The sequence below is a fragment of the Crinia signifera genome, chromosome 4, assembly GCF_055691185.1.
Source record: "Crinia signifera chromosome 4, ASM5569118v1, whole genome shotgun sequence".
Taxonomy (NCBI): domain Eukaryota; kingdom Metazoa; phylum Chordata; class Amphibia; order Anura; family Myobatrachidae; genus Crinia; species Crinia signifera.
In genome coordinates, this window is record NC_139220.1 from 287,194,441 (window position 1) to 287,205,693 (window position 11,253).

General features: G+C 44.1%; 2 protein-coding genes across 2 annotated transcripts in view; one reads left to right on the forward strand and one right to left on the reverse strand.

Moving 5' to 3' along the window:
- Nucleotides 1–1,574: 1,574 nt before the first annotated feature.
- LSM1 (LSM1 homolog, mRNA degradation associated) lies at nt 1,575–8,566 on the reverse strand. Its single transcript, XM_083184909.1, has 4 exons — nt 8,367–8,566; nt 5,787–5,855; nt 3,790–3,905; nt 1,575–2,058 (listed from the first exon to the last, which is right to left on the reverse strand). The coding sequence occupies exons 1-4, from the start codon at nt 8,410–8,412 to the stop codon at nt 1,888–1,890; spliced, it is 402 nt and encodes a 133-aa protein (XP_083041035.1). The 5' UTR covers nt 8,413–8,566; the 3' UTR covers nt 1,575–1,887.
- A 314-nt stretch (nt 8,567–8,880) lies between these two features.
- Nucleotides 8,881–11,253, forward strand: part of BAG4 (BAG cochaperone 4) — a 23,554-nt gene continuing 21,181 nt past the window's right edge. The window contains exon 1 of the mRNA XM_083184908.1: nt 8,881–9,132. Within this exon, the coding sequence (XP_083041034.1) occupies nt 8,896–9,132 (237 nt within the window). The 5' untranslated portion in view covers nt 8,881–8,895. The remainder of the gene's footprint in view (nt 9,133–11,253) is intronic.

Consider the following 11,253-nt stretch of genomic DNA (forward strand, 5'->3'; position numbering starts at 1 on the left):
CTGCCGGGAGCAGGGCCGGGCAGCGGCTGATTCACAGTTCAGCGGCGCTGCCCAGACCCAGGTAAAGTGTGGTGGGTTTTTTTTTTAGGGAGTGCTCCCCATAAAAAACCTCGCCCAGTGGGGAGCACTCCTTAAAAAAAACCTGAAGGGGTTAATAACAGTTGAACATTTGCTTTGAATTGCTGGAAAACTGCCAAAACTGTCACTCATCCATTACCAGGTTTTGTTCCAACCAGACCAATCTGACAATCGATCTGTAGATGTTTGGCCACCTTTACTTAAATGTACAGTAAACAAATCAAAGTGCTAAAGAGCAAAGCACTGTGGGAAAGAGTTCACTGTGCCATAATGTGATGCTCAGAACGGTACTCCGCAGGTAGGGTTAAGTAGTCTGCTCCTTACTACAGCATAGGTAACATACCACTTTCAGATCGCAATTCCCGGTTGGACCTGGCTTTTGATGCGGGGTCAGAAGCAGCTCAGAGTCTGTCACATTGCATTTTCAACCCGGGTTAGTGTCGTGCACACTGAACTTGGGGTCCCTCATGTTAAACATTATGCGATTTCAAAATTGACATTTTTGGCTCACATGGATGACGTTTAAGGAAAGCACTTTTCCTTAAGGGCCTCTAATGTATCAATTAGCTGCTGTTAGGTCCAGTTGAAACCAGAGGCTGAAAGCATCTTTGTGATGTAGTGGCATCTTTAACAGTGCCTGTGATTCGCTTCTCCAGTTCTGCTCAAACGCTCCCTCACCACCTCATCATCATTTGCCATTTTGAAAGTACACTACAAAAAATGGGTATGGATCAATGGATAGACAGCAACTAGGTCGACATGTATAAAGGTCAACATGGGGTTAGGTTGACAGGGTCATTAGGTCAACATGGGGAAGTTCGACAGCCAAATGGCAATTTGGGGTTTTTCACCTTTTTTGTCTTGCTGCACTCGCTAACCCCGGCACACTATTTTAGTATGCCAAGTGTACTGTTTAACCCAGGTTGAAATGCCAGGTTACACATTTTGGCGCTTTCACGCTACACCTCAACCCAGCAATTACACAGGTTATTATGCGATGTGAAAGGGGAAATACACAGATGCATTGTGTATGTGTGACCAATTGTGTCACGGTATAAAGGTTTGTGGGAACCAGTGGGCATGGCTTCCAGTGCCAGTTAATAGCCAGGTTAAAGATTGATGGTCTGAGCTTAACTAGTGGTCAGGGAAACCATACTTGCTGAAAAAATGTGATGCAAAATTAAGGAAAAAAGAAGCCACCTGACAGTAACACCTGAGTAAAGAGTCGCACTTTGGGAATTACCCCATTTACAAACTCCCATACCAGCATTATAGGTCTAGTAACATGAGGTAACCTACTGTGACATTCTAGACAAAAGCTCAGTAGGCCAAGATCTACCACTCCCGTATATCCAGTGTAGACCACCCTCTACAGTCCAGGACTATAGAGCTCACTGAAGCAATTGATGCTTGATCTAGGCCACAAAATGGCTGCCTCTGCTTCCCATATCACAGCCATAGATTTTTGCACTTTAAACTCATAAAAAACACAGATATAAATCAAATGTGTTTAGTGTGATTCTATTACATAATAAACAGAAGCAGCACATCAATTAGAAAATAAAAGCAGACTTAAAAAAAAAAAAAGTGTTCAATGGGGCTTCTTCCCCAAACCCAGTGATCCTGGAACATAAGTGCTATGGGCATCATCACTATGCGCAAACCTGCACCATTTACCAAACTGAACCTGGGATTAACGTACAGTGCGGCTGCAACACACATGTCCAGATGGGAAAAGCAAAACAAGAAAAAGTCCACCCAGGACATGTATAACTGTGTAGAAACATCCGGAGGCACTTTCAGCCAAGTTCAGTATTCATCCAGCGTGTCGGCTCTGGGAATAGACAAACCTCGCTCCTTCAGCGCCTGCACTTTGACCTTTTCTGCTTCCTGCTTCTTTTCCTGCTCTACTCTCTGCTCCTCCAAGATCTCCTCTATGGACACCTGAAGTAACGGCGTGTCGCTCTCCTTCTCCAGATCCTGTGAGGGTACATTAAGCAGAGATAGCAAGGGTAAGGCCAAATGTTTGCAAACATAACCCTGATTCTCCCTAACCAGTTGTTAGCCTTTATCTGACATACTGCCATGTGCAAGAGAGCAGATTGCCAGCCTTACTCGCAGACAGGTCCAACAACGCCAACATATGCCCAGTGTCAGCATGGTAATGGACTAGCATGAAAAACTATTTGTCCTAATGCATTAATGGCCCACAACACTTTCATGGATGCGACATGTCTATTTTATGATCGAGGACACAAAGGGTTATTTATCAATACTGACTGCTTTGGTTATAGGGAACATTTGTCCACCAACAGACACTGTACTCAATTGCCTGATTACACAGTTAAAATAGTTTCTGTGGCACATTGCATGCCAAAGTACAATGTCAGTCACTCTAATGTGCTCATTTTCCAACAGTCAATTACAACTTCATGGCTGACCGAAGCAACTACATCAAGTCTTGTGCAGACTCCCAGTTATAGCCATCTGTTTTCTACTTTAGGAGCAGGAGAAGTCACAGGTGACAGGTCATGACAGAACTTCTAGGTTTTTCTTGAGCACTGAGTGTTACCCTGTATTTCCAACTAGAAAGTCTCTGCTTCTTATTAGTCGGCATTATGAGAAGGGAAAGGTTATTGGCTCAGCATAAGCAGGGTGGTGGTGGCCTGTAAGGTAGCACTTTGCCTTGCACAATAGGGTTACTTATGCTATGACGGCACTATGTTTGCCTAGTAACCCAGTATATTGCCCAAGGGCGTGGTCTATCTGCACACAGTGCTGAAGTAAATATTCTACCAACATTTGTGGCCTGGATGGTTAGTCGCACAAGATCAGATGGTTTGTAAGTTTGTTATTCGTATGATACGTAGGCCCCCTTGTTGCCCTTGTGCGGTTTATTCACAGTACTGGGGGCTATTGGGGTGTGCTACCACTGAACAAGGTTTACAATGACCAAGAAGAAGAGATTTGTCGCTGTGCGGTGCACCAAATTAAACGGGAGGTACTACTAAAATGTAACTTTTTAGTTATTGTAAAATATGAAAATATAAAAACACACGTACATACATGACTTACAGTACATAAATTCATAAAATGCTAGTGTGGGTGTTTCAATGCACAGATTTCTGTTATTGTTAAAATAAATGCTTCAGTTTGCGTCTCATGTATCAACAGTGATAATCGTATGGTTTCCAGCCAGGTCACAGGTACATATAGTAAAAAAGTGTTGAGAAATCATTTATTCTTTTGTCAAGCTGCCTATTTATTGATATCTTCCAGCTCAGCCTGATATTTGTATCAGCTTCAGCAAGTGAATTGTAACTTTTGTACTACTGATTTGATACAGTGTTGTAACCAATAAAGGTTCTATTAAGCACTGTGTGGGCAGTGTATTGTAGATGTGCGATGAAAAAAATATCTTTATAATTACACCTGAAAATAAGGTATATGCCACCTTTGGGTATGTGGATTTTATCTCTCTCCAGTGAAGCCTAGTGGATGAGCTATAGATATTACATGCGCATATGAGGGTCTTCCCACATAAGACATGCAACCATATAGTGGTCATTTGCTACTAAATACTAGTCCCAGTAGGGATTACCTTTTGGGATGCAGTTATGCTATAGGCCTTAGGTTTGCCTTTATGTGTGAGCACACACACGTTACTAACCCTATTATCACCAGTGTGATAGAGGCAATAGGTGTACTCACAATCTCTCCAAGCAGGACCACATTCTCTCCTCTGACAACAAATATCCCTCTGGGGATATCCCCATATTTCTTCCCAACGTGGATCCTTTCCACAGTCTGGTGCAGCACAAGGTTAGCTGGGGGAACATAATGTGAGACGTTAGTCTGATTTGCGGTCCATAAGTTTGCTTTCCAATATCCTCACCATAATAACACAAAACTACTATGATTTCCCTCTGAGAGCTTGCTGAGTATTTATCAATACTACATCCCCAGAAACCACTGCAGTGCATTTATAAACCGGTGTGCCGCCCATTGCTGGGTACAAGCTATTGTGACTTTTGACCCCTTTTTCCCCAGGGATCCCCTTGACAGAGCAGTTAAATATCTGCCAGACAGTCTGTATATGTGAGGGGACCAATGACAACCTGGTTTATCAGGTACCAAATCCATACTGTGCCCAGAAATCGCTTTCTCCTGTCGGATCATGAGGAATCAGAACAGATTAGTGCCAATAGTGCATTACAGTAATATTAGCTACAGCCACAGTCCGCTGAGCAGGTCCATATATGGCCATGAAATATTAATATAGCTATGTACAGGAAATTGTGAGATTTGCATAACAAATGTTTAACTTTCAGCAAGAACAAAGAATTTTCCTAGCGGCATTTGCATTGAGATCTATTTGTTTCACTTAAGCACATTTCAAGTAAAATTATGTAGTAGGTGCAACTTTGGTCAGTGGACATCCCCCATGCAAAGTAATGACTTACACCCATATGATCAATAGCTGTATGGTCCACCTAAAAAAATAAAACTGAACCGTCACCTGATAACCTATGCAAGTCAGGAATCTGCGTGATGGAGCCCAGACAATATTCCCATAAACCCCCACAAGCGAAGAACTAGCAATAAACCAAGCAAGGGCGTCCTAATATCACCGCAGTAACCAAGAGCTCTCTGTCAATCACCCTTATTAAATTAATGGTCATTACATGCGGCGACCCGGCGCCGCAGGCTGTAATAGAACAGCCGGAGGGGGGCGGGGTGAGCCGGGGGCACAGCGGAGGAGAGGGAGCCGGCGCTGAAGCTGCCCGAGTTCAGCAGCGAGTCCCGGCGCTAATCACTGGCAATCCCGAGAATTTTCCGGGCTTGCCAGCCTGGGCATTAATGCATATCCCAGAAAATTCTCGGTATTACCAGTGAAGGGGTTAATGGTGCCTGTGGATTGGTCAAATGGAACCCACATTCATAATATGCCACACACCAGTAGTCTAGAGTTCAGAATGTTTCCCTTTAAAACTAAAGTGGGCCCTCACAGACCACCCTACACCAAAAAAATCCTAGTGAACCCTACTGTTATCACATGCCTTGTAGCAATAGGATTTCAGCTACATTATTCAAATCTTACAATCAAGACCGTAGTGAAAGCAAATGTAGGCAAACTGATCCATTATGAAATCTAATGCCACTTCCGAGACACAGGTAAAATAACTACAGATATTGTTTTAAGTTTCAGTCACAGAACATGCAAAAGTTTTGCACGACACTGCCATCTTGTGACAGATAAGGGTGCTACACACCAACAATGTAAATACAATGTAAACAGGAAGAGCAGATTTTCAAAATGCAAAGATTGGTTCAGTTTGCATGAAAAAGGTAATGTCCTCTCATTTGCATTGCAGCAGGTGCATTAACTACAGTCAGCAACTGGCCTGGCTGTGGTGATTAGCCGCCAGGTGTGTATTAAAGTTATTCAAAATGTGTTGCTCCAGCTGGTGAGGACCTAAGAATCCCAGCATTCCCTGACACAGATTTAACATGCCCTAATAGCAAGTTTGGGACAGGTTATGCTGGGATGTGTAGTTCCACAGCAGCATGTTGAATACCCTTGTATTTAATCATATATTAACCCTTTACATGGAAGGACAAGTATCTAAATGTAATGGACCATTCTTTGCAAAAAAAAAACCCTGCTCTTCCTAACAAATACCTTCCATTCAAATCCGATAACTCACCAAACTGGTCAATGCTTCTCAAATATCCAATAAGAGTTCTTCCATCTCGGAGAAGGACCAAATGTTTTTCTTAAAGAAAAAAGAAAAAGAAAAAAATATGAACAGCTTGTTAGAGCTCTGGTGCTGTAGACCATTAATATAAGTCCTTCAATCACAGGTAAAGCCTAGAAGTGAAATTAATTTCCCCATCATTTCCACTTTTGAAACACAACCGTAACTAACCCTGACAAATGTCTATTGAATAGATATCAGATTCTGGCATGATTTACTGGACCAGTATGCAGCCTAAAGAGTTGGTATTTCAGCCAGAAACATTACTATGTAAACACCGAATTCTGCACACATGCCATCTAATTATTGCACCCGTCAACCCTAAACCTCTGCTCAGAATGGCTTGGATACACCCTGGGTTAGCTTCACTGCAGTCTCCCCATAATATACTCAGTCAAAACAACCTCAGCAGATCACTGATCGGATGAAACACACTCCTGCACAGCAGCATTCTTATGCTGTGTACACACGGTCTGATTTCCTTTCCGATGTTGACGATATAGTCAACATCGGATCAGATCGTGGATAGGATCTTAAGGCACATCTAATGGTGTGTACACACGTTATGCAGCCCACACACGCACCGATTTTAGAACGCGTTTTGTACTTTTAAAGTACAAAACGCATCGTGCGTACAATTATCGGGGTGTATTCGTGCGGCGTGTGCGACGCAATGCTGTGCTATGCGCGTTCCCGGGGGCCGATTTTAGATGTCCAAAAAAGTATGTGCAGCAGGTACTTTTTTGGACATTATCGCATAGCATCGGGCTCAGCATTATACAGGCATACGAGCCGATGCTATACGATGGTTTTGGGGTTTTTTTGGGAAATAATTACATACAAATTGTTATCAACAACTTTATTGCAGGTTTAAAACATGTGAACTCGAACAAAATAAAGGTCAGAAAAAGCCAGTGAAAAAATGTGCTTAAATCGCACAGCATCGCATCGCAGACAGCAAAATAACCATCACATCGGGTCATGCTTAATTCTGGCAGAAAAATTGTAAAGAACCATTGTACAGCCAAAAACGCATAGCCCTGAAATCGGTGCGTTTGTGGGCACCATTAGATGTGCCTTAAGATCCTATCCACGAACTGATCAGATAGGATCGTGGATAGGATCTTAAGGCACATCCGATTTGCATCCTATCTTGACTATATAGTGCAGATCTGCACTATATAGACAAGGCAGCCAAGACTTTCTGGCTTCCAATACGTGAACGCGCATCGGGATCGGATCGGGATTGCAAGGGTTAAAACCCTTGCAATCTGCATCCGATGCCGATCCGATGTTGACTATATCATCAACATCGGAAAGGAAATCGGACCGTGTGTACACAGCATAACGTGTGTACACACCATTATAGTGTGGACACACGGTCCGATTTCCTTTCCGATGTTGATGATATAGTCGGCATCGGATCGTGGATAGGATCTTAAGGCACATCTGACCGTGTGTACACACCATAAGCCATACACTAGTATATGCAGCACTTAATCTATGGAACTTTCCAGCTCTAAACATACAACTCTTGGAAAAAGATAACATTGTTAAAAAAGTAGTTTCAGCCAACCGTGTGCTACAGCATCAGCATTTATTCTCCTTTCCACAGCACTCATCTGAAGTTATATTGGTCATATTTGTAAATTAAACTAATAGGACCACAGCCGTATCCCAAGAAAGCCAGAAAAATCCAACTGTATAAGCATGTACATATTTGGCCAAACTGGATACAACCTGTTCCTTGATCACAGCCATCATTACATAACCTTTGGGGAACAACTTACTATCCCCTGCACATAGGTGGTCTTCACTTCTCACAAGCAATAGTAAGACATGTTCTAAGCCCACTAAGTGATCATTAAGGGTTAGCATAACATCCAAAACACAAGGCCCATCTCCAAATTCCACTATAGATAGGGCAAAATCATCAACTGCTGAGATTAGGGGCAGATTTATTAAGCTCCTAGCTGAAGTTAAAGGCTTGGTTAGAAAACTGACAGGTAGTAGCTGATTGGCCGGTGATAAAATCCAGACACTATCACTTCACCGAGCTTAATAAATCTACCCTTGTGCGTGCAAAAAACATGCTGATAACATATGAGCAATGGGGAGACTCAAACTAGGTAAAACTATAGTTATTGGGCCGATGTGCCAATAATCAGAACAACCTAATTTATTGAATGCACAAGTCATGACACTACAGAGCACAAATGAGGAAAGGTGTAGGGAAACATAAGAGCCCAGCAGAACGCAAAAAAGCAGGTAAGGACAGATTACTGGACAAGCAAGAGGGTAGATGCAGGTAACATTACAGGGCAAGAAGTAGGAGGCCAGGTGCAGGTCATGACACGCGATAAGGCACGTATGATGGCAGGTGCACGTCATGACATGCTGTAGGGCATTTATGAGGGCAAGTGCATATCAACGCTACAGGACAAGCATGATGAGCAAACCAGGTCATGACACTACAGGGCATGTATAAGGACAGGTGCATGTCTTTACACGTTACAAAGGCATACTGACTGTCTATATCCTCTATGAGGCTGGCGGTCCCCGGCATGTAGTTCATGGTCTTTCCCGCCCCTCCGCGGGGCAATTCTTCACGCCGAACCCCACGCAAACCAGATAACCGGAAATCGCGCCATCTTTGAAGGGCAACTTCCGGCGGCGCGGGGGCCGCTTGTAGCCGTCATATAACGCGGTGGTAACGCCTTCATCCCCACTGACAGGCCGGTCAGGCTTAGGGGGCGTGGCTAAAGATCTATCAGTCATTAATGTGCTGTTCGTAAATGATTGCTCCTCATTGGCAGATTGTTCATGAATGGGGCGTGGTCACGGAGGACGCGTAAGTAAGGAGCATGCGCAAATAACGTAACTCCTGATTGGACAAAGTCACTGTAAGGGCATGTGAGGTCATCACTTGTGCGAAAGTAATGACGGCTATTCCTATTGGTTACCTGAAACCTTAGCAGGCGTGGAAATACGCACATGCTCCCACCTTATTGGCTAGCCGTCATCCCCGGCGTCTGCGATTGGCTGGCTCCCGGTTGCCATGCAGCGTCGCGCCTGCGCAGTTGGCGTGTGTGACTTTGCGCGGCTGCTGCCTACCGCTAGTCCTATGTCGGCTGCGCACAGAACCGGGGATGGCAGCGGCTACTACACCGGCGGGGAGGCGGCGTCCCGGCAAGAGGGCGAGGAGGCGGCCGGCTGGGGCCATAGCTATTACCCTCAGGAGGCAGTAAGAAGCTGGGCCGGAGGTGGGGAGATGGGAAGAGCCGTTGGAGCCCAGGTATTGCTGTGCTTGCCCCCCGCTCTGTTGTCAGTGATGGGAAAGCGGTTCTCTGCAGCGGGCATTGCTGACAGTTCCCAAGCGCGGTCCTCAAGACACCCAATAGTGCAGGTTACGTGGAGATCCCTGCTTATGCTCAGGTGGCTTAAAAACTACCCCAGTCAGTGTGATTATACCATCTGTGCACAAGCAGGGATATGGCTAACACCTGGACTGTTCTGGTGCCCTGGTTCTAAGGAACAATGCAGCACTTGCTGTAATGTACCACTAACCTTCGTTGTATAAAGTGGCACTTTTACATTATTGTGTGTGTGAGAGAAAAAGGAAATGGGAGGAGGCGCACTTTTAAGTAATGAGTATAACAATTTTACTGAATGATAAAAGCTCACGTACACAGAGGTTTAAAAAGATCAGTATACGGTAGTATCACCAACGTCCGTCATTCGGCACACTACGATTTCCCCGGCAAGGCGGCTTCTGCAGCTGTAATTAGCAGGATGGCACCAACTCTGCACGGTCAAGCTCAGTCATATCAGGGGATGGGACCACCAGCTCAACAGGAACACACACCCTCAATGCATTTGGTCATGATGGACTTCGTCAGGAGGTGTGTCCAATGGTGTCACAGGTAAGTATATATAGTCAGTGCTCTTCTGATTACACTAATTAGTTAACAAATTGATAGACATATCAGCTCACTCTGTGTACGTGAGCTTTTATCATTCAGTAAAATTGTTATACTCATTACTGCGAGCTGGCACTCCACAACCAAATCACACGTGCCCTGGTGCCTTCGTTGAATGAATTTATACAGCAGATGGCCCCGGCAGGGGATGACCACGATACGGCACTTACGGGTCTTTGCAAAAAGGATTTAATGTAACAACAACGTTTTGAGGGGGCCTTGTCCCTGTCTTCAGGTAACAGTACACTGTAACCTGGAGATGGGGCAAGGTACCCCCGAAACATTGTCGTTATATTAAATCCTTTTTGCAAAGACCCGTGAGTGCCGTGTCATAGTCATTCCCTGCCGGGGCCATCTGCTGTGTATATATAATATATATCACATACATGCACTTTTCACTGGTCTAAGGGCCTTATTCTAGTTCACTCTTAGTGGCAAATTCCTTCTCAGATAGGGTTACCACCTATTCCTTTTAATTCCGGACACATATTAATTACACAGGTTCTGTGGCTGGCTGACTTCAAGACTCCACTTCACCTGATTTTAAACTGCCACAGAACCTGTGTAATTAACATGTGTCCGGAATTAAAGGGACTAGGTGGTAACCCTATTCTCAGATGGTCAAAACCATTTGCACTGCAGGTGGGGCAGATGTAACGTGTGCCCTAAAGCTCTGTTGCGGGGGAATGGCTGGTGGTGTACAAAAATAAAATGTAAAGGCCAATGTAATAAGTCTGTACGTATTCAGTTTTAGAAACTGGTTTGGTTGCTGAACCCTAGGGGCTGTGACTAAATAAAATATATTAAAAATGACCTCTAATGACCATTTTAGGCATCTTACAAGACCCATCTTACTATTCGTCTTCAACCACGTGATTGTCTAGACATCGTCGATCTGCTTAACCATAGAACCATTCAGTACAAGCTGTAAAGGCTAATTAATTGATTGATCCTGCACAATAAGTAGTGTTGGATGAGCAGTTTATGCCCCTGACTGATATACAGCTCTGTGGATTTCTCAGCTGACCATTTTTGATGAAACTACTGGTTTGTACCTACAGCTTGCAACTCGTGGATAAATGATCAATAGTATTACAGCACATGGTCAGCTATTTCACCACCCAACAGATATCTATAATAGCCACAGATAAATCCACTGAAACCAAACCTCAATACGTCTGTATAACTTCCAAAATTGCTAGCTATGTATACCTATTTAGTGTTCACTGTTTTTTTATTTTAGGGCAGGGCACTGACCACTTGGTGCCCTCCCGGATAAGCCCTTGCAGACCTCCCTCTATAATACTTTGCTGGCGGCGGCACTTTCAGTTTGCAATGAAACTCGCACACAAGGTCAACACCTTGTGTGTGAGTTTCATTGCAAGCTGAGAGTGCCACCGCCAACAAAGGTAAAAAAAAAATATATATATATCTCG